The sequence below is a fragment of the Phymastichus coffea genome, unplaced genomic scaffold (genome assembly GCF_024137745.1).
Source record: "Phymastichus coffea isolate CEN01 unplaced genomic scaffold, Cenicafe_Pcof_1.1 PCOF00001, whole genome shotgun sequence".
Taxonomy (NCBI): domain Eukaryota; kingdom Metazoa; phylum Arthropoda; class Insecta; order Hymenoptera; family Eulophidae; genus Phymastichus; species Phymastichus coffea.
In genome coordinates, this window is record NW_026706812.1 from 11,207,326 (window position 1) to 11,232,060 (window position 24,735).

At 37.0% G+C, this 24,735-nt stretch overlaps 1 protein-coding gene across 7 annotated transcripts in view; it reads left to right on the plus strand.

Annotated features, from left to right (window-relative positions):
* LOC131675570 (fasciculation and elongation protein zeta-2) overlaps window positions 1-24,735 on the plus strand; it is a 771,588-nt gene that overhangs the window by 675,141 nt on the left and 71,712 nt on the right. For all 7 annotated transcript variants that reach the window (XM_058932684.1, XM_058954818.1, XM_058954734.1 and 4 more), the window contains one exon: window positions 20,034-20,109. In XM_058932684.1, coding sequence (XP_058788667.1) covers window positions 20,034-20,109 — 76 coding nt within the window. The remainder of the gene's footprint in view (window positions 1-20,033; window positions 20,110-24,735) is intronic.

Here is a 24,735-nt window from a genome sequence, read left to right on the forward strand (position 1 = left end):
TTCAGAGATGCGTTCGCGTTCTCCTTGCGACCTCTACATCAATTCCCTATATAACTGCTGCCTACTAAGCCGACGACAAAAATTGGCTGAAAAGCTCTTCCTGAATTCCGATAAAGTCGCCCATTGCTTTCGATTAAGCTCGTACCAAGTACGCGCCTTACCACGCAAACTAGTGCCTACTGCGTTTAGCAACTCTTTATCCGGAATTCTATAAAAGCGTTGACAGTCCTCTAGTCCTGATAAATAGCTAATCGCGCTCGTATTACTATCATCCGAAAAACGAAGCGACCAGGCATTTAGCGCACTAACACCATCGGCCGGCACGCCATTGATATATTTAACGTGCTTTGGACTTTTTTTCTTCTTTTCAGCTTTCGTCGTCTTGTCGCTTTTACGTGACGCGCCTTTCCTTTGCTCTCCGATCTCTGACTCGGAGGAGCTCGAGAGGTCTACGGTGCTGCCATGGTCCGGCAAAGTTTTCGCCTTGACCGGCTTACACTCCGATGCTCTCGTTGAAGCTCTGGACTCCGAGTCCGAGTCTTCTTTTTCTCGTCTAAACACTCGCGCGCCTACGCTAACGGGCGCTCGCATAGCTCTTTCCCATTCAGAGATCCATGACTCTCTGTCTGATGGTGGGCACTCAGGAAAGAGGACCTGACTCACTGGCTTAGCGCTTGAGCGAATCTGGTAGGCAGGGCCGGCAGCCGCTGGCACGTTGAGCGCCGCGCAGCCGATCGTCGGATCGGCTTGCAACGGCTGTTGAGCCTGTTGCGCAGCCTGATCCGCACCACCCTGTATTGCCTCTCTCTCTAGCCTATACACGGTATTTGTGCCGTCAGTGATGCCTTGTTGCACTTCCCGTCGGTATATCCATCGCGGAACAGCTGTTATTGCATTCCATACCTGGCTCAAGGTGCCGGCACTACGTCTCTCTGTCTCGGGCGCATTCGTCGCGCGCGCGCCTCGCTCTGGGGGAGTAGTTCTTACTGGACTGGTTACCGGCGAGATAACCTCCTCGCGAATGGGCGTCATCGCTCTAGCACCCTGAGGCTGAGCCGTACTGACAGCGCCAGTTGCTGGCAAAATTACCTCCCCGCGATCAGGAGTCGTAATCCTAGCGCCCTGCAGCTGAGCTGGCCGATGCAGAGCGGCAACACTTTGTGGTGTCAAAGTCGCCTGCCCTGGCAAGCCTGGCTCTACTGCCCTTGCTGACGCAACTCTAACGTATTCGACCGGACCAGTCTGGCTTTCGTCGCTGCTAACCGCCGCGTGTGTGGGTTCGCGCTGCGAAAGGTCAGGCACGCGACGTTCTTTAAAGTCGCTCGGTTGAAGCAGTGCTCCTAACTCTGGCCTTTCTATCGCAAGCGTAAAACGCAAGTAGCGTTCCTTCAACTCTTCGATCTCGCCGTGTAAAGAAAGTCTCCTATGTCGCATTAACCATAACAATGCGACCGGCTCTGTTGAGTCGATACGGCGCTTGACTTCCTTGACGCAAGCATCGCGGAGAATTCTACGCATGGTTACACGATCCTTACATGCAAGCGGCATGGTGCGATCGAATCGTTAGCTTAAAAAAAAATTCAAATGAAATAAATACTTAAAAAAAAAAAAAAAAAATTTTCAAATCCAACGACGCGCGCGAGTTGCCAACAGACAGCTAACACGTTAAAAGAAAAATATAAACGGAAAAACTACTCTATATGTAACCAACCAAAAAAAAGAAATAAAAAAAGAAATAAAAGAAATAAACAAGTTATCGCCTTGCCTAGAACCAGAAAGAAATGCAGCGTTCGAGCGTAAACACATTCGGACGCTCGAATTCTCGGAAGCGAACACGTGTTGGCGCGAGCGACCTTTGCGCGTCGCAACCTGATACTCATGCTTCAAATTTCTACGTTTTCTCTCAAACAAAGGCGCGTTGTTTTTAACACGCTTTGCCCTTGCTAACAAAACGCGACAAAATCACTTTCACAAACCATACTACCGAATTAACCGTAAAAAAAAAGTAAAATGTAATTACTGATGCTACTTATTAGCTATTCGCGCACACACATGCAAGCACTGTTCTCACCTCTGCTTTGCTCTACCCCACAAGGGATGCCATGTAATAGTGTCGGCGTGCAATGCCGATAAATCCACCACTATCACTAATTATTTATAAAGGGAGAAGGCAAGGGAAGCGGTGTATCGCTCCAGGCAAAGCAGGAAGGATAGCAGCGGGCAAAATGATTTCACACACACAACTCGTTGGCAAACCGTTTATTACAACGCACTACCTAGAGTGCCGGCGAAAGTACAAACTCTTATTAACAATAACGCTCAAACTTAATCTAAACGAGATGACCGGCACGTTAGCGCCATGTCACCTCGTTAACCGGCTCAAACAATTACTTGAATTACGCACTGTCGAAAACTACGCCGGCTCGGGGAAGCCTGGCGTCGCAACGCGAACCGTGAGAATCGCCGAGGAAAAGAAGAGATATAAAGAGAGAGAGGAATCGATGACCTGACCAATTTCGGCGGACGTCGCTGTCACCGGCAATCTGGAAGATGTCCCACCGGCGGCCTGGCAGGAAAACCCTTGGCTGCTGTGCAGCCGGTGATCTGGCAGAAGAACCAGCCGGGTACCGTCCTGATGGTGGCTTCTTGCAGGAACCTCCTGACTGCCGCGTCGCTGGCAGAGAAATTCCGTCCGGCTTATCTGTCGAGGAATACCAACTTCTTCCCGAACAAAGGGGCGCAGGCTTCGCAACGATGGTCACCAACTGATATGGCCGATCTCTCTCGCGTGCGTCGCGTAACTCACTGTCGCGAGTGCATGAGAGCCGGCTTCTCACGCCTTCTCCCACCACTCGCCTCCTAATCGGCGGCACGCGGCAATGCCGGTCGCGACAAGTGCCGCGCGCCAATCCCAACTACTAGACTATAGTTTCTCGCTCTCTCTCTCTCTCGCACTCTCAATATTCGGTAGCGTCGTCGCGTCCCTGTCCTCGTCCTCCGCTCTCGTGCGTTGCTGAAAATGAAAAGGGCAGGCATCAGGCACGTGATAACAACGTGCGTTTGATGCCAGCCGTGCACCTTTGCCTAGGAAGGAGAGGGAGATAAGCACACGGTGCAGGCCATGACAGGCCTACACCGTCACAAACCAATAAAGACTTATAAATTCTTGTATTCCTCGTATCTTAGAATTTTAAATATGGTAATAATATAAAAATAATCATATTATTATAGAATTAATAGCAAAGGCTATTTTAATAAAACAAAGATACGAAAATATTTTGTGGAACAATAGTTTAAAAGATAATATGGTAATACATAGCGTATAACAATAAATCTATTTAAAAAATTCAAAAAATACTATGGAAGTTATTCCATATCAAGTAACATAACTTCTCTTAGGTACAGACCTCTTTTTTATTGTGTTTGTGAATTATCCAGCTAATTAAATATTTGACATAGTAATGGTTTTAGGGCAATGTAATGGTAATTGTCGTGCATCAGCTTGGCGGCATACTGAGTTGTATCTACAAAGGAGACTATCTTCAATTATTTGGGTTTATTAAGGCTTGTTCTACTTGAAACGACAATGACTTTGCGTTCAGGTCATATTTTAAGCATTTGACCTTGATTGAACCTTCTAAAAGTCACAAACAAAATGTTTGAAGAAAGGTTTGAATGTAAATTTTCCTATTCTATCAATTCTACCATCAAAACTAGAGATGCATTAAAAAAAAAATGATCTTAACCTTGAAATGACCTTGAAAAATTATCTCAAGATCAAATTGAACGTCATCAAAAGTTGGCCTATATCGGCACGAACAATTTTTGATTGAACCATTTTTTCTATCTGGTTTGCATTCGAAGAATTTGGCTGCATAGATTAAAATGAGATACCGTATGTATAGTAGACAAATTTTGTATACGTAGGTGGTAGGGTTACCAGGCGCTCCGGTAAAGACTGAATATTTTGGTCGCTGAGAACAAAATAAAAAAAATCCAATTTTATCTTTTGGATATGTTTCCTTATAAAAAGTATAAAACTTTCTGAAATTGCACAAAATAAGATTCTTTTAAGCGTACTCACTCTTATCTATTTTTACGAATCTTTTATACCTGGCAAAAATCGGATATGCCCAAATGTATCTTTTATAATTAGCTCTTTTATAATTTTCATAAATTTCTTAGTATTGTCATTTAAAAAACTCAGGGATATACTATGTGAGTGATATATGAGGTGTGTTCAAAAAGTAAGGTGAATTTTTATTTTTATGAAAAAATATTTATTTATTCATCAATATTTATGTTGTCCCCTTCTAGTTAATCCCCCTCAGATATAATACATTTGTCCCAACGTTTTTTCCAATCTTCGAAGCACTTCTGGTAATCACTTTCTGATATAGCCTTGAGTTATTCCAGTGATTTTTTTTTATCTTCTCAATCGTTCCAAACCTCCGTCCTTTCATGGATTTCTTGAGTTTTGGGAACAGGAAAAAGTCGCAGAGGGCCATATGCGGTGAATATGTGTAACATGGTAATTTTTCGAATAACAATTACCATGGTACTCGGCGGGATATAAATAATAAATTACGATAATTAATTCATCAAATTAAGCCAGGCATTTCTACTAATTAATTGGGTATAATTAATTTTTCAGGGAAGTGCCCACTTGAATAATAATAATTGGTGTTAAGAATTTCAGCTAATACTATAAGTGATTTTATATGAATCAGTTTAATATTTCGGCAACTAAATCCATTTAAACTATGAAGCTGACAAAATATTATTCGCGAATTAATAGGTGTATATGTTTACCCGCGATACGCATCCGCGGCTAAACTTAATTTGATGCTAGGTCGTGGTTTACCTTGATAGCAAACAGTCGGAGAAGATTCAGCTCAACATATTTACTAACTTCCTTCGTTCTATGTGGGATTTGAATAATACTTAAGGTCGGATAGATAAAGGAATCAGGTTATGGGAATAAGTAAAGTAATTGAAGTGGTATAAAATTGAGCTGATTTATTAAATAACAATCTATGTAGTAGTAGTAGTATTTATTATTCATCTATAGCCTCGACGGCCTTTTATAAACTTTTTCCTTTTACAATTTTTCTTACATTCTAAAAACGCTTACAATAAATTATCGTCGCATAACCACTTCGTTACAATAAAATCCACTTATAATTCGCTTTAATAATATAAATATTTGCACATGTATATCTTTCCTCTCCCTTATTTGCTCTTTGCCCTAATACCTCTACTCTTATTAAGGATGCTCAATATCTCTCCTTGATTTGGCCATTTTCTCAAAAATGAATACATAGTTATAAATTGCTCTATTAGGACTCCCTTTTAATATTTCAATCAATTTATTGTTGTTTTCCCTTCCTCCACTAGTAATTTCCTGTTCCTCAAGCTCCCTTACCCATTTATCCCCTATTTCCTCTTTTGCCCTCCTACATTCTAGCATATATTCCAAGCTCTCTTCTATCCTTCCACAGAATCTGCACTCACTTTCTTTAGACCCTTTCGCCCGTTCTCTGCCTATGTTCCCACATCTTATTCTCACTTATTGTTCTTTTATCCATCCCGGAATCTTTCTGTCCCTCCAATAAGCCTCTTCCCCCATCGTCTCTTTCAGTTTTTTTATAAAGTTCGTTATATGTTGACCCGTCTATTTTGCTCCACAGTCTTTGTAATTCTTGTTCTGCTTTTCTTTCTAATCCACTTTCTAATTTGCCCTTTATTTTTCTACTTCTTTTTTGTCCCATATCATTTTTAAAATTTCCCCATCCCCTACCCCTTTCAGTAGTATTAGCACCCTCTTTCCCCATTTCGTCGGGTTCTTATTTAGTAGGTTCCTTACTTCTTCCTCAAGCAAATTTTTGGCCATTTCCCTTCTTCCATTTTTTCTATCTGAACTAAATACTCCATTGCCATTCTAGCTGTCTGCAACTCCATCGACACCCTACCTGCTTCTATGTCAACAATATAATTTGGCGTGTTATTATTTAATCCCATGGCCATTTTTATAAACTTTATTTGTACTTTCTCTAGATTTTCCCATTTCTGCCACCCCCAAATCTCTACCCATATAAACATCCAGCTTTTACTATACTGTCCATCAGATATAGCCTTTTCCTTAGATTTTCTATTTTTGCCCTTTTTAAAATACCCCATATCGCATTGATTGCCCTACTTGCTTTCTGTGTTATTTTATTTATATGTGTCGTATTCACATTTTCTTGAGTAAACCAGTACCCCAAGTATTTGAATTCCCTAACTACCTCCACCTTTCTGCCTTTATATGAGAAGACTTTCTCTTTACCTATTTTTCCTTCACAATAAATCATTATCTTAGTTTTCTCTGTATTAACTTCCATTCCTATTCCATTACTGTAAATCTCTGTTTCATTCAACATTTCCATCATTCCTTCCTCATTATCTGCCACGATTACAATGTCGTCAGCGATATTTAAGCAATAGAATTTTTTCCCTCCCACTACCGCTTCTCCTATTTCTTTCTTTTCCCAAATATCATCTATATCATCCATGAACAAACAAAATAGATTAGGACTTAATGGGCACCCCTGCCTTACCCCCTGATGCGTCTCGAAGCTCTCTGATAGCCCTTCACTAGTTATTACTTCATTCCTTGTTGATTTGTAAATTGTTTTTATCATCTGCAGCATTTTCCCTTTTATCCCCTTCTTTTGTCATTTTTCCAACATGTTATCACTATCTATTCTGTCAAACGCATTTTTGAAATCAATGAATCCTAAATATAATTTCCCTTCTTTCCTTTTTAACTTATTGCCTATAATCGAGTTTAATACAAAAATGTGCTCTCTCGTCCTTCTTTTTCCTCTAAAACCTGCTTGACTTTCTCTATATACGTTATCGCTCTCTGCCCATTCACTGATTCTTCCGGCCATTATTTTTGCCATTAATTTATAGCTCACATCTAGCAGTGATACCCCCCTATAATTTCTAGCCTCCTCCTCATCGCTTTTAAATATTAGGTGAATTCGTGCTATTTCTCATCCCTCTTAAATCACGCTCCTGTCCCATAATTCATTGAAAATTTCTACTATTGTTTTTATCCAAATATCCGGTAGTCCCTTTATGAGTTCAATGGGGAGTCCATCCTGACCCGCTGCTTTTCCGTTTTTCATCTGTTTCAAGGCATCTCTAAATTCTTTCTCGCTTATCCTCCTATTTAACCAAGCCTCAACCTCCCCCTCTTCTGTCCCCTCGTTCACTTCTCCCTCTTGATTCGCGCTTCCTATCTCATTCTCGCTCCCTCTCTCGTTCATTACTTCCCTTCTTGTTTGGAATCCTCCTCCTCCCTTCCCCTGTTACGCCTAGTAAATTCTTAAAGTGTTCGGCCCATTCCTCTTTTTTAATTATTTCCCCCTTTCTGCTTTTCTTCGGCCTTTCTTTACTATATTTCAAAGTTCGCCCATATCCCTGCTCGATGCCATGACTTCGATCTTTTTTTTCGTTTTACTTTCCTACTTTTCTCGCTATCATCTCTTTTAATTTGTTTTTCTCTCTTTTCCATAACTTTCTGTTCTCCACCGTTCTGTCTTCTCTCCATACATTCAACTCTTCCCATACTCTCTTTTTTTGCATCCTTATTCCTCTATCATTGTTTCTACTCGACCTCCCCTCCCTTCCACTACATTTCATTTTCAATTCATGAGCTGTTACTGGCTGATTCCACCTCAAATCATGCAGGGCACCGGGTGACCAGTAACGAAACAACATCAAAATACTTGGATAATGTTCTAGGCCCAAAATAAGACGACCCCTATTTTTTCTTCCCCCCCCCCCCCAAGATGCATAGGTGCATCAATAACGTACTTGAAAGATGCACTTTCAGAAAACAGACTAACAAAAAAAAAATATCGTATTCAATTTCAATCGATTTGCGCATGCTTATTTATCATCGGAATCGAATAAATCTTTTTTTATATGATAGAGAAATACAGAGCCTTCAAATCTATGCATTAAAATAAATGCACTAATGCATTTCCGAGAAGATTATGCACTTTTTCCAAAAAAATGCATCTCATAAAAAACTCAATTTTATTTAAAAAACCCCACTTTTTTTTGCGCTCATAATTTTTATGGAGATTCTCTGATACGCTACCTTCAATCCAGTATAGGTCCCATTTTCGGTTTCTACTTCGTTACTGAGAAAAAAAAATTTTTCAACTAGAAAATTTTTTATGTTGACTATCTTCCATTCACACTCACGAGCATTTAAATAACATGATAATCGGCGAGTATTGACTTGTTATGATGTCAGCTGTTGTCATAGACCTTTATGTGTGTAGTCCTGTTTGTGTATACAAATTCCATGATACTTTTAAATAGTCTTATCATTTATTCAGTAAGTAGCGACAGTGCGTGTTTGAATTTCTGGTTGACAACATGTCAGCTATGTTAACGTATTCTATGCAAAGATTAAAATGCCCCAATTATTTCAAAGTACATACTAAAGTGGTGTATAATAGCAACAAAGTGAATTTTCAAAAAATTGGTGACTATGCTGTATTTTTACAAGGAAAATTTGCAAATCTTGATATAAAAGCTAGTGACAGTGTGTGTAGTAACTGGTATAAACGTATCGTTAAAGCTTGCGATGCAATACAAGCAGAAAAAGAAGAAGAAACAATGTCAGATGACAATATTTCAATGGAAGGGAATGACGAAGAAGACAAGTTTATAGACTCCTCAATTTTCATGGATGAATTTAATGATAAAATAATTGCTAATTTAGAAAATCCAGTATCTCCTTTGCGTAAGAAAGGAAACATAAAAAATACAAGTGTTGAAAAATATGTTATGAAAAAAAAGAGAGAGCTTGTATCATCATTCTCTGAAGCTACAAATTGTAAATTACAAAAGATTTATGATGTACCTATTGAGGAGCCTGTAAAAAGTTAAATGATTATTTCCCTCAAGAATTGAGAGAAAATTTCTCTAAGGCCTTCAGTAATTGCTCATGTTTTTCAGAGGTGATCAAACTCTTAACAATTATCGTTCCTTTGTTAACAAAGTTCGAAATTTTGACGTTATTTCCTGAAGTTACTATTTACATGATTGATAAGGCAAGAAAAATTGTTTCAAATCAAGGTAAAAATATAAATTTTTTGTTATGTAATAACAATCAATGCACAATTTTTTTGCGTGTTTTATTTTTATAGCTATTGTTATATTATCTCTAATCCAGGTATTTATACTAAACCAGAGCAGTACAATGGTCATCCACTGGATAAAAAAACAGGCGATATTGTCATGCAATATTATTTGAATGATGACTTCAATTGTTCGAGACAAAGTCCTAACAAAGCAGATGTTATAACAGTAAGAGAAAATGGCACGAAAGTTAAAAAAGTCAAGCGTTTTTTAACCCGAAGTTTAAAAGAAGTATATCACACTTTGAAAGAAGAGAATCCGGGTATAAAAATTAGCAAATCTAAGTTCTATTCCATGCGTCCAAAGCATGTTCTAATCGAACCAATGAATGACGTATGCTTATGTATTTATTGTGCCAACTTTGAGCTGTACTTAATTGCATTGAAAAACTTTATTGGTAAAAGTAGTGTTGACGTTTGCCGTTTACGTTCGACAGTTTTATCTTCTGTAGTATGTCCAGCACCTCAAGAAACGTGTTACTATCAAGAATGCGAGTTGTGTCCAGGTGCTGCGGGTGTCACATTTGACGTTTTGCATATAGATGAAACAGAGAACGATAATAATATAACGTTTGCGCTGTGGAATAAAGGAAACTTAGAAACTACAACAGTATCCGTCGCTACGTTCAAAGAAGAATTTACTAATCATGTAATTACAGTAACATCACATTTACGAATCAAAGAAGTACAGCGGTTAGCAATTGAAAATGAAAAAGAAAGAGTAAAATTATATCCCCAACATTTGCTAATACATATAGATTTTGCTGAGAACTGGTCAGTGATTTCAAAAAATCCAGTTCAAGGCAATCACTGGGTAAATAAACAAGTCTCTCTCTTCACTGCTGTCTGCTATGTAGGCAATGTCACAAAAAGTTTTGTGGTAGTAAGCGATGACTTAAAGCACGATTATTCCCACGCTTTACTAGCGATGCAAAAAATTATCGAAATTATTAGCGAAATGGAGGAAATTAAAGGTGGTTCAATCAATTCTATTAGTATAGTATTTGATGGAGCTGCGAGTCATTTTAAAAACCGCTTTCAAATGCACGAATTCAAAAATTCAAAAATATTTAAGAAATGGTTATTTTCTGCGACTGGACATGGTAAAGATGCTGTTGATGGTATAGGAGGTTTGGTGAAGCACTATGCCACAGTGCATAATTTACGTAGTTCTGAACTTGAAGCCATTCAAGATGCGAAGTGCTTCGTTGAACATGTTCAAAAGTACACTACGTCGATTAAATTGATTTATATGGAAGCATTTGAGGTTCAAAACTTTCGTAATCAGAAAATGGCAGAACGAATGGTGTCAAACAAATTCAAAGGCATTCAACGATGTCATATGTGGAAGTCAGTGATATCTGAAGGTAAATCGACATCGTTCATAGCTCGCACTGCTGTTCACTCTTGGGTAAAAATAGAAGAAAATAAAAAGAAAAAAAATCAAAGGAAACGTAAAACAAAGAAAGTTTCGGTTAAAGCTGGAAAAATGTCTAAGAAACCTAAGAATGTCAAGAAGGCTAAAAAGAAAAAGAATGTAAAAAGAAACAAGACAAACAATAAAAAAATGTGATATAATCAATAAAAAGCTGTTGTACTTCTTTATTCATAAGCTTGCGAGTATGAGTGCATGATTGTCAACACAAAAATTTTTCTAGTTGAAAAATTTTTTTTTTCTCAGTAACGAAGTAGAAACCGAAAATGGGACCTATACTAGATTGAAGGTAGCATATCAGAGAATCTCCATAAAAATTATGAGCGCAAAAAAAAGTGGGGTTTTTTAAATAAATCGAGTTTTTTATGAGATGCATTTTTTTGGAAAAAGTGCATAATCTTCTCGGAAATGCATTAGTGCATTTATTTTAATGCATAGATTTGAAGGCTCTGTATTTCTCTATCGTATAAAAAAAGATTTATTCGATTCCGATGATAAATAAGCATGCGCAAATCGATTGAAATTGAATACGATATTTTTTTTTTGTTAGTCTGTTTTCTGAAAGTGTATCTTTCAAGTACGTTGTTGATGCACCTATGCATCTTGGGGGGAAAAGAAAAAATAGGGGTCGTCTTATTTTGGACCTAGAACATTATCCATGTATTTTGATGTTGTTTCGTTACCGGTCACCCGGTGCCCTGCATGATTTGAGGTGGAATCAGCCTACTTTTATTTTCATTACCAAATTACTCCGTTTGTCCTACAGCGATTTGCCTCTCAGTTCTTCTATCCTCCATTTTTCCTCATCGAAACCTCATATTCCGCTACCCATTCTTTCTTCCATATAAGTCTTTCTCTAACCTTTCCTTCCTCTTTCTCCTCCCTTTTTTCATTTTTCCCCGACTCGAAACTTACTGGTATATGGTCAGATTCTATACGTCTTACTATTTCTATCCCCGTCACTATCCTTGTTAGCCCAATTTCTCCTTCTATTACCAAATTAAGGACCGATGAGCCCGCATCCCCAATAAAAGTCATTCTCCCCCTTTCGTCTACATCCGTTCCTTTGCTACATCCGTTTTTTATTTCCGCGTTACAGTATTTCAGGCTTTCTATTCATTTTAATCCCTCCCGCGTCCTTTTTTTGTCCTCCGAATTCCCCTTCTTTCCTTACTTATCTGTCCGCTTCCCACCATTACATTGAAATCTCCTGCTATAATAAATTTGTTCCCTTTAACTAAGCTCATTTCTATTACCGCTTTCAGTTTGCTGATTTTTCTGCTCGTTTTCGCGTTGTTGTAAACCGTTATAACATCAATTTTTTCTTTCCCCATCCAAATATTCCTTATTACTATTTCATATTCCCATTCTTTTATCTCAGCGTTTTTAACTGTCTCTCTCTTAATCCATTAAGGCTCAGGCCAAAACTGGAAGAGATAGCGTCAAACAAACTATGTGATTCATAGGAAAAACAAAAAAAAAATATCCGTGTTTTTTCTTTTGCCATTTGCAATTGTTTATAAAAAGTTATTTAAACAAATTACCAAAAAAGTAATTGTTTATCAAATCTGATTGCGGAAATCGGTTCTACGGGAAAAAACATGAAAAAAATATATGTAACATTTTTTTGTCAGACTTCAATTTGTCATGAAAAATAGCTATCAAGCATTGAATTGATATCAACACTCACAAGTGTTTCAACCTGATGGTTGAGTTCAGTTCAGTTGGAAAAAATTTTTTTTCCTTGTAAAAATTTGTAAACCGTGTTAGAGATCACGTTTGAGTGGCGGGCTAACGGTTTTACCAAAAATTTAGAGGTTTTGTTTCTTGATCCTAAAATTTGATTTCTATCTGACTTACAGCGAAAATCTAGAATTTCTTGTAAATTGCTGTCTATTTTTGAACCAAGCAAAAATAACAAGGCGGATGGTTAAAGAATTAACCAATTTTGTTGAGGATGATAATATTAATGATTTCCGAGCTCATGTCGATATATCGTTCATTCCCGGAGATCACGAAAGCTCAGATGGGGATTCTGATTGCAATGTTGACGAAAATATATCATTTAAATTGATTCCTGTTGGTTCGTATGAACATATAAAAAGCGCATACATTACGATTGGCAAGTATTAGATTTGAATGATACCTCAAATGTGAATAACGCTGATCCCTTTAACGTTCAATCCATTTCCTCTTTGTATTCTAAAAACTCTTTGGAATTATTTGAAGCATATTTCTCAAATACAATGAAAAATCATATCATAGAAGCTACAATTGAAAACAATTTTGAATTAAGTATGCATGATCTAGAAAAATTTATTTTTATCATAATAGTTACTATTTTCAATTCGAGAAAGAATCTACGTGACTATTGGTCAACTAAAAAAATCTTACAATATCTAGTTATTTCTAAACTTATGACAAGAAATAAATTTATTGAAATCAAAAAGAAATTAAGATTTTATAAACCTCAAGATGAAAATAAAAATGATAAAGTTTGGAAAATTAGAAGTTTGTATGATTATTTTCGTGAAAATGGTATGCAGTTCGGTTTTTTTTGATTACAAGTTATCAATAGATGAGATAATGGTAAAATATTTCGGGAAGTTTGGCCTAAAACAGTGTATTAGAAATAAGCCAATCAGATTTGGAATAAAATTATGGGCCCTTTGTTCTTCAGATAGATATTTATATGAACTGGATATTTATACAGGTAAAGCAGGACTCGATGAACGGAACCCTCTAGTTGTTGTTTGTTTGGGATCGAAAGTCTTTATCAAGTTGCTTTCACCTTTACTACAAGTAAGTAATAAAGAAGATCTTACTAAGTATCATGTGTATTTTGATAATTTTTTCATCAATCCAGATCTTATGGTACATTTCTAAAAAATTGGATTATCAGCAACTGGAACGGTCAGCCAAAACTGTGTTAAAGAAAAAGTTGAAATGCCAAAAAAAGCTAAGAAGGGAACAACTATCGCTCTACACGAAAAAAATTCCAAACTGAATTATATACCTGTGATGGATTTCAAACCTGCATCAGTCCTATCAACAAAATTTGGGGATGAACCGAAAATTGAAGTGCAGCAATAGCATGAAAAAGCTAAGAGGTCCATTCTTTTCCCTCAAGCGTTTTCTTTCTATAACCAAAACATGGGTGGGGTTCATTTGCATGATCAACATTGCAATGCTTTGATGCCTTTAATTAGGAGTAAAAAATGGACATGGTGTCTGTTCTTACGACTTATTCAGGCTTCATTGACTAATGCTACTGTTATTTATAATAAGCTGCACCCAGACTTGCCGAAAGGTTCAAAAAATATTGTGCAAGAAGTTTGTCAATATTATCTTGAGAAATTTACGAATCAATGTCCTAACAAGCGAAAGAGATCAAGTGAAACATCATTGCATAAACACGTAATGAAACAAGGTATGTACAAAACATGTGAGGTATTATTTTGTGAGATGAAAACTGAATTTTATTGCCTAAAATATGCTGTTCCCTTATGCAAAAGACACCAAGAAGTTATTTTAGATTTATTTTATTTGAGATTTATTTTCGTGAATCACGAAAATAAATCTCAATAAAAATTCAATCGAATTACATGATCAATGTTTGATAGCTGTTTTTCATGACAAATTGAAGTCCGACAAAAAATGTTACATACATTTTTTTCATGTTTTTTTCCCGTAGAATCGATTTCCTCAATCAGATTTGATAAACAATACCTTTTTGGTAATTTATTCAATTAACTTTCTATAAACAATTGCAAATGGCAAAAGAAAAAACACAGGTATTTTTTTTTCGATTTGCCTATGAACCGCATAGGTAATTTGACGCTATCTCTTCCAGTTTTGGCCTGGGACTTAATGGGTTAATTCCTTCCATAACCCCCCCCCCCCCCACTAGCTCTTCCTCTCGTTTTCACTTTGATCGCCGCCTTCATTTCCCACCTATATTTTTTGTTCAATTTTTTAATTAAATTTATTTCTTTATTTTTTTCTGACCACATCTCCTGTAATAAAATAATGTTAAACTTGCTTAAAAAATCTTTGCATTTTAATATATTTTTACTCTCCGCTACGTTCCATGATACGCATTTATAACCTACCTCTCGCTGTTCGCTGATCTCTCCGCTCGTCGTTGCTTCTTTCCTTGTCCACTCCGTCGATTTGTCATGGATCTCCAAACTGCTGCTTTCCTCTTTCTCGATTGCTACTTCTTAACTCGTTCCGAAACCTGTCGTAGAAATGTTCCGTGATTGCCCGCCGTAGTATTCCTCTCCCGCTGCTCCTCTTCTTATCTTCTGCCCTGAAAAAACATTCTTTCTTTTGCCTCTACGAGATCTCCTTTTCTTTTGTCCCATAAGCTCATTTTTCCGTTGATTCTTATTTTTAGGTAGCCCACTTGCACTTTTATTTGCTTTTTCCTTTCTTGACCTGCTACCATTTCAATCCATTTTTGCACTTCTACTTCTCTGCATGTTCTATCTTCCTCTACACTTATACCTATTTTTTCAAAAATCTCCGCTTGTTCTATAAACACCATTTTTTCTCCAAAATTTTCAAATGTTAAAAGTAGTCCTTCTCTCATTAGCCGTATCCTTCTTATTTTGAACTGTCTTTTTGTAATTCCCATTATTATTCCTTCTGTTTCATTCTTCCATCTTCTTTCCGACTTCGTTACTCCTCTGATAAACACATTATTCTTCCTATTTCTCCTCTCTTTCATCTCAAACTTGTATTCCGATTTTTTCATCGCGTCCGGCTTATTCATTTCCAGCTCTTTCTCTCCCCCCACGCCGTTCTTGTTCATGTTTACTTATTGCTCTTCATCTGCTCGCTGTGTCGCCTCCTCTTCTTGCTTTTCGCTGCTCTCGTCTTCTGCTCTCTCGTTTGCCTGTTTTCCTTCCTCCGTCTTACACTTGCCACATCTAACCATTTTTCCTATTTCCTCCTCCAACCTCTCTTTTTGTTTTCTCTCCTTTTCTCCTATTTGATTTATCAGTTCTGACATTTTTCTATCCAATTTCTCCACTGCTATTCTTATCGTTTCTTTCACCATTTCTACTGCTTGCCCATCAATTCTTCTTTGCTCTTCCATCTCCTCCATTCTAACCTGTAATTTCTCCAGTATCTGTCCTACTCTATTTCTTTCATTTTCACTTGTGTCCGTGCTCTTGTCTGTGTTTATATCCTTCCCTCGGTCTTCTATTCTCCTTGCTTCATTTTCTTCCTTATCGGCCTTACCTTCTTTACCATTCAGCTCCTTTTCTATCTATTAAACTATCTCTTTCTATTTAACGTAGGCATAGATATAAGTGAGTGTGGCTAATGCAGCATATGAATATGTATATCAAGTCGCATTTTAATTGCTATCACACTCCTGATATACTAGACAGATTTTACAAATATTTTAATAGATGTTTGTGAGAAAATTATTTAAATATTTTAACATACACTTCTGCGGCAATTATTAATACGCTTTTACATATTTTATTTTGCTATTGGAAATATTAAATATTAACTGCGTACGCGGACAAATCAGAAAACCTACCCTGTATACATATAAGCAAAATCAAGAAAGTGTTTTACATACGCTGGCAACATAAAGAAAATTTACTATACGCTTTCGCAAAATTAAAGAAAAATAAAATACATGTTAGATGTATTTTCCGTATGCATTTCTTGAGTAAATTGACGTATCTGAGGTGATTGTTCAGTAATTCCTTATTTTTCTTTTTTGCAATTAATGTTTTCGATAGCGTTGGTTATTTTCTTATTCTTGAAGTGATCAGCCTTTATTAATATGATGACTTTCAGAGGAGGTTTTGGAAGAATAGCAGGATGAAATAATTATTTAATAATAGTACCGCTGGTGCTCATCGCGTAACAGCACAAAAAAATTAATAAATAAATTGATAATTGTAAATTATTTTACAATTCACTGCGCTAGTGCAATTCAGAGTACGGAGAGCTGTCGCTGGCCTTTCGTGGACCACTTTGCAGTAATTCACCGATTTTTATTATTAACTATCAAACAGCCCGTTACATATGGGGCCTGAGACATGATTGTGGTTTTGTTTTTGGCCACATTCGACACAAGCAACGACAAGTGAGCAGGTGCATTATCATGATGCAAAATCCATGAATTATTTTTCCACAATTCCGGACGTTTTTTTTGTATTACTTCTCGCAAACGGCGCATAACATCAAGGTTATCTCTATTGACCGTACGTCAATTTCACTTCAGAACATCGATAGTCAAATTTTGTGTTATGAGTTTTAAATTGATTGCAGTAGTAAGTATTGTAATGGAGAAAACGTCAACGTCGCTTACTTTAATTGTCGCCGATAGAAACGAATAGATTTTAAGTACGGTGGAAGCGGAAAATAGCAACGTAAGATATCGAACAATGACACGAGTCTCGACGTAGGTCGGTTAGCATTCGACTCGGCAGTGTAGTTATGCCTTCAATGGAGCGGTCCAGCTCCCGGGTCCGGAATGAGCGTCATGTGTCTTTGCCTCGCTGCTGGAAACACGAAAGAAGAGGTAAAATGCGCGATCGTAATGCATTAAAGGGAAAGGACGCCATCCGGCGGAGGTAAATAACTAAATAGAGTTACAATATAAATTAAATATAATGAAATAATAAAATTGTACAAGAAAAAAAGAAAAGGTTACATATCGTAGGCGTGTGAAAGAGAAAGAGACAAGCAATATGACAATGGAGAGAGAGAGAGTAAACACCGGTACTTATAAATGTGCCGGTAGCTCCTATTTTATCGTATAAGAAAATTGCGTCGAACGCAAGACGAACGGCTACTGGTTGATGACCCTTAGCACTCGCTCGCTCGCAATACAGGCAGTCCTCGCGGGTAAATCTAGCCTTCATGATAACGCTGGAAACAACGGTGGTGGTGATTTTTTGCTCACACAATAAAGTCAAGCAAAACGGCGGTATCAATAGCGAAAAATAAGTGAGCTGAAGCAGTCACGCGCAACAACATGGTCAAAGTCGTTCTCCCTCTCCTGCGGTAAAGTCTATCTGAGCCGCGGCGATTAGTTCATATTTTGACCCTTGCCCGTCGACCTACATTTTGTTTCTGTCCCTCTCTCCATTCCCCAATAACCTACCGTGTTGTATTACCTCTCCTCTCATGCCGTTGCTTGCTGAAAGTTACATAGTGTGACATATTTCAGATATAATAAATAATTGATATTATATATCAAAGTACTGGGAGAGAGACATAACGAGAGGGACTATCAGTTTCTTTATAATATATCTAGTAAAATATAATTCAAGGTAATGTTATTCATGTTTGTGACATGTGTTAAACTTTTAGGATCGGAGTTTACCTCTCATTTTAATTAATTTTTTTATCCGTTTTGGAAAGATTTTTACTAGATATAATATGACCTGAGCATGGCTGTTTTTCATAAAAAATGCAGAGTCGACTCTAACATTATATTAGTTGTTAAAATCTCTTATTAGTCTGAATATAGTAAAATTGAAGTTAACTTACTTTTCTTTTTTTTCCATTTTGACTTTTAAACTATTGTATGCGGTGATAACAAAACACCAAAAAATATTAGCTAATTAAAAAAATATTTACGATCCTAGATAGTTTATCATTATCTGAATTATCAACATTACTAAAATTAATTTAACTAGTCAGAAGTATACATTTACACATTTAAACTAATGCATTGAAAATACAACATATATTATATTATATCTAATGATACTTATTTGCTCGTGTAAATAGCAATAATTTTATACATAAAGTTGGATTATCGAGATTGAATAAACTTGGCTTATACCTAAGTTGTTTCTCTCTAGTGATTAGCTAAGCAATCCTTCCCTTTCCTATTGCGACTTACGCTCGATTCATAGAATACTTCGCGCTATGAGAAACTAGTGTAAAGTCCATCCTTGATTATATTTCAAATCATCACATGTATATATTTTATTAATATAAAATAATAGGTGATAGTAACATATGGCAAACATTTGATTTAATTACACAATACCTGCCTCTTATAATAAATAATAAACATAATGTTCTGCCGGATTGCTCTGTTTGTCCTTTCAAAATCTCTGCAAGGTAGCAGCATGCATTATGTTATCCGATAGCGATTAACTTTCTGAGAGGATCGTATAAAATGTTTACCTAATTACATAAATTTTACTTACGAATAATCAATAAAATGAATTAGAACCTTATTAATTGTTTTAAGTAAAATATATCCTAATAATAAAGATTGAGGTTGTACGTATATATACGCCTAATATGTGCTTAATTAAAAAAAAATCATTTAATAGAGCTTGTAACGGGGTATAATTTTGAAAGGGACTACGCCGTCTACGGATTGCTGGTTTGCTTTGCGTATGTGCACAAATGAGCGCGAATTGTGGGAACGTTGCCGCTATGTCATACATTAGCGCAGGCGTTAGCAGCGCTCTGTGAACTTCTAGATGATTGCCTCCACGGGCAATCACAAATGGCTTCTCTGTGACAATCCTCCTGCTGCTATCTTACCTCGGGCGTAGAAATTTGCTTCCGGATGAACTCCCCGTTGGGAGAGGGAGAGGGAGAGAGAGGGAGAGAGGGAGAGAGAGAGAGAGAGAGAGAGAGAGAGAGAGAGAGAGAGAGAGAGAGAGAGAGGATAACGCCGGTACTTACAAATGTGCCGGCGGCTCCTTTCCGTTTGCATAAACGCTGTCCAAGTCGTCGAAAAATGCGTGGAGGGCACAATGAACGAATGCTGCGTTGTAGTTCACCCAAACGAACTTACATACGAAAGTATGCGAGAGAAAAGAAAAAGTGACGATAACGAAAAGCTTACGAACAGCGAATTCTATCGAATGGTCTCCGGACCACGTTAATACTGAAAGACGTATGTACGATGACTCCGTCGTTTATTGAAAACTCAATTGAAAGAAAAATAAGGTGTGAATAATCGTTCTTTTTCTAAATTGTATTTTATTCAGGTAAACAATATTTGCAAAAATTTCGTGGTTACTAGAAAAAGCATATCTTAAACTTTTAGAATATGACCATAACAATTTTTTTTGCCTGTAACATTAGTTATGACCGCAAAAAGACTGGTATACCAAGAATGGCGTTTTCGGCCGAATCAGGTTAAGCATGTCTGTAAGTAATAGGTCAAACCTGATTCATTGAAATTGACCGTCTATAATTTATTTAGTTCAAATTTATCACCTATAAACTGTATATTTAGTTAGTCTTATAGAAAGTTATAAATGTTTCTTTTATTTTATAAGCCCGTGAATAGTTCAATGTTGTTGAAGAATTTTGTGATAGTTAAACAATTAGACAATGTAAATATTTAGTAATAATAATTAAAAACTTGATTTCTGTTTCAGTATTTGACAACAGTTATTCCTTACCATACCGATAATGGTAATTTAGATAATCAAGCTTTGCAAGTTCTAATCAAAAGTAAGTAAACAAAAAAAAATAATATTATATATTCCTGTGCAATCAGTACTAATTAAATATCAATATTTTTACTATATTACCAACAAAATTCTTATTCTATTGTTCCGAGAAAGCTGTATTCACTACTCTGACTAGTCTCCCCCCCCCCTCTCTCTCTTTCTTGCCTGTTCTGAAACAAATAAAATGCTTTTGTGCAAGAAATGCTTTGGATGATATGTGTCCTTACCTCGCCTTTATTTCCGATATTTTATTTATCAAACCTGATCGAGCAAAAACGACGTATGATCGTAGCGATTTTCCATGCTCCTTGTTATGACAGTCATTTATGGCTGAATCTTTTTAATTTTGAAGTATATATCCCATGGAGTTATTACGTTTATAATCTTATTTATGAAAGATATTTTGCATTTTGAACGGAAAACATTTTTTTAAGACTAATCTTTTTTGTTAGGATTTATACGAGGCCTGTCCAGAAAGTATTATATATGATTTTGTGTATTATAACGAGTCTGATATCAGCTCATTATGTCTCTCTCTACGGCAGTAATATAGAATAATTGTAATATGCCATGTTTTTCGACTTATATTTTTCCTTAGCTGCAGCAGACGACAACTTCGGAGAACAAGGTAAGAGAGAGTGCCGGCAGAGAGAGACCGCGTGCGCGTGTATGTATAACTATGTGTGACGAGCCGCGCGCCGCATGCCGCGTGACTAAGGGGCGGCAATAAGCTGATAGCTCACGTGCCTGTCGGTTTAGTTTTGTTTATGATCCGCCTCTTGGCAAGTGCAACTGTGCGTGCTGCACCTTGTGCTTCGTGTGAGGAGTATCAAAACGTAAATATGTGTTCTGCAACCTTGCCGATTCGTAACAAAGGAGCATCGCCGAATGTAAGTACTAAGCGTCCTTTACGTCTCTCTCGCTCTGCCGAACTCGCCGCTCTCTCTGTGCCACTCTGTATACACTTTTCACACGTACATAAACTGTATACATATACAGGTAGAGGTAAAAGTATGGAAACCTCAGAAAATTCGGAAAACCGCATGAGGTTAGTCATGAAACAAAGGTCAAACCCTATGTAACTTTCCACGAGGAACCCAACGGTGACCTCTGATATGACCTTGAACCTCATTTACAAGATTATTTCAAGGTCAACCTTATTTTTTCATATGGGAAACTCTATTTTTTATACTGAAATCAAAAAGAGTGATAAATTTTACGGGTGGGAACGATTCAAAGATAGCGTGACCCCTAATCCTCCTTGAAACCATGTATTTTCAAAATCATCACATCTTGACGCCTGGATAGCTGAAACAATCTGATTTCACAAAAGTTACATCGTTCAAATTTCCTGTGATAAAAAAGGGACCTATTAATGTATCGCCTACTATTTATGCCCACGTGTTTAATTTTTGAGGATATTACGTGTGGCTTTCTCTCATCCAATGAGGATTTTGTCGTACCAATATCTAAGGTTATTGCGATTGACTTCGCCATTTAATTAACATGTAGCTTCGTCTGAGAAAACAATATTTTTTTAAAAATACAAAAACAGGGTTGATTTTTGCTAGAAAATGAATAAAGAGTAATTTGATGATCTGTCTTTCTCGTATTTTTTTAGAATTTTGAAAAAAGAAGACAACACTTTTTTCACATTGCACAGTTCATCTGGATCTCATTTTTTTCGCAGTCTTCATCTTTCATTTTAGAAAATAGAAAATCACTATTTTGAGCATAAAATATCATTAAAATTGTCAAAAACTGGAAAGGCACGTTTTTTTTCGTCAAAAGTTACGTTTTCTTCTCTTTCATGAACTGTAAAGCTAATTGTTTATTAGAAATACAAAATTATTTTGAAGGTATTTGAAAGAAGTGAAAATTTTAAAATAAAATAGAAGTGATTTTACAAATACTAATTAAAAAATTGTTTTCATTTACATTATAACGTGTGATAAATCGCTCGTTATGCCTCTCTTTCTCAGACGACTATATTTATTTATGTACCTATACATATGCTTACACATAATTCTTTATTTGATATAGCATTAATTTACGTACGATGTCTAGAAGTCGCAGCAGCAGCGGGCAATAGAGTATAAGGTAGGAGAGAGAGAGTACATACAATACAACGCGAGAAGGAGAGAGAGTGGGGGGACTCTTCCGGGAGACTAGCTGGTTGACCGCGTCCGAAAGCACACGTGTTCTCGCCGGCCGGCTTTCGTATTGAAGACTGACTACTACTTTTCCGACCCTCTACTTGGCCTTGTGGTAGATCAGAGGAGAAATTACCAATTGTAATTTGCGTATCGAGAGTGTAGTGTGAGAGAGTGTGTGGGAGTAAGCGGGTACTAGGCAGTCGCCAGATTCGCAGTGATTGAGCGTCAAGTAGGACTAGTCTGTGGTCCTATCGTCCTATATAAGTACCTTCTCGTGTCTTCTGTCTCTCTCTCGCTGGCTTGTTATTCTCTCTCTCTCTCTTTATCGCTACGCTGCATTCCTTGTAAACCCTTATATTATATAAATGTCGTTTTGTCTTATGTACGCCTTCCTCATATTTACACCCATCTCTACAACCTTCCACATTTCCCCGTAGACGAATTGATACGAAGATTAGCTGCTGGATTCACGACGCTCCCGCGGGCCTTAAGGCATAACTAAGTATCCGGTGATCCAGAGGTGATGATTTTGAAAATACATGGTTTCAGCAAGATAATGCTCCAGCTCATTACGGTGTAAATGTCAAACAATACCTCAATAAAAAATTTTTTGATAGATGTATAGGTAGAAGAGATACAGTAGAGTGGGCTCCAAGATCTCCCGATTTAAGCCCTTTGAACTATTTTTTGTGGGGGTATTTAAAAGATCGGGTATACAGAAGTAATCCATAAAATCTTGAAGAATTAAGACGTAGAATAGTTCAAGAAATTAATGCCATTCCACGGCAGATGATCCAAAATGCAACTCAATCATTCTACAATAGGATTGATTACTGTTAAGAAGCGAATGGAAAAAAATTTGAACATGTGTTGTAAATTCATTTACGTGAAACGCAAAGGGAACTCACTATTAAAAAGCACTCCGAAGTGAGATGCAAGGGGAACTCACTATAAAAAAGCACCCCGAAGGGAACAGATTCCTTCTACGTCCACATCGTTATTCCTGGATAGCGCTAAAAGGAGGATTAGGAGTTACGATATCTTCGGACTTGAATCATTCCCACCTGTAAAATGTATCGCTCTTTTTTATTCCAGTATAAAAAATAGGGGTTCTCATATGAAAAAATGAGGTTGATCTTGAAATAACCTTGAAAATGAGATTCAAAGTTAAATCAGACCTTGGTTTCTCGTTCAAATCAGTTTATCAAGCTTCTGTTGAGCGGGTAGGTCAGACAATCAATAAAGAATATTACTTCCAAATTTGATAACGTTTGCGTAAAGCAGTGAGAAAAAAACGCCGTCATTTTTAGTCAAGTAGTGACTGGCTTCTCCAATACGATAATGCGCTTCGCATTCATTGAATCTTGTGCAGCAGTTTCTGAGTTACCACACTATTGCATTACTTCTACAATTCTGTACAGTCCCCACGTATCCCCTGTAACTTTGGCTTTATCCCAAACTTAAAAAACCACTGAAAGGACAGCGATTCGATGACAAAACAACAGTTGAAATAATACGTAAAGTGTACTCAAGGCCATCCCTAAACATGAGTTCCAAGACTTTTATGAAAAGTGGAAACATTGATGGAAGAATGTTATTCAATCAAGTGGGAAGAATGCCATCCGCTCAATGATGAATAATGCCATCGTGGAGATATGAAGGTAGACCCGATACTTTCTCGACAGACCTCGTATTGTGAGGTGAATCGAGTACTTTTTCAATAAATTTACTTTTATTATGTTTGAAAAGAAGTTTTTCGAATAATTGGCCAAACTTATTTTCATTAAATTTTGAAATACTTATATTAATATTTTATTGTAAGTTTATCTTTATCTTCTTTTATCTTTATCTTGATCCGGAAACTATCAGAGCCAGAAGTAGAAGAACCTTTTGAACGCAGGTAAATTAAACAAAAATACTTATATGTTTATTTCTCCTTATCCGTCGGTCAACAGTGACGTCAGCTGGTTCCGGGTATTTTTTTTGCGTGCTAACTAAAGCGTTTACAAAATAACTAGAATAATTAAAACAATTAAAATAATTAAAATAATTAGAACTTCTCAGGAACGCCCGGTCAGCAATTTTTTTAACGTTGAAAGTGGCCGACATTTTCACCAATATATCGTTGGCGTACTCAAGCGTTATCCTTCGTAACCCGGTCACGAAATTTACGGGGGAGATTAGAGCTACAGGTTAATTAATTTTTACTGTATTTCATTAAGCGATCATTTTAATGTCACTTCTATCCTAAAAAATATTCACCGATGGTCTGCCAAAAGTCAAATAATCTAGTGCTCTTTTTCTGCAATTCGAGGCATGAGTCGCATATTCTGATAGGCGCACATCGATGTGCTCATAACTTGCAGTCACAAATGTCACGGGTTTGGTCTATCAGTCGGTCAAATTGTACGATGAGAGAAAAGTGAAGGAACAGTCAATTATCTTACTCTCGGTTAATTACAGATCAGATC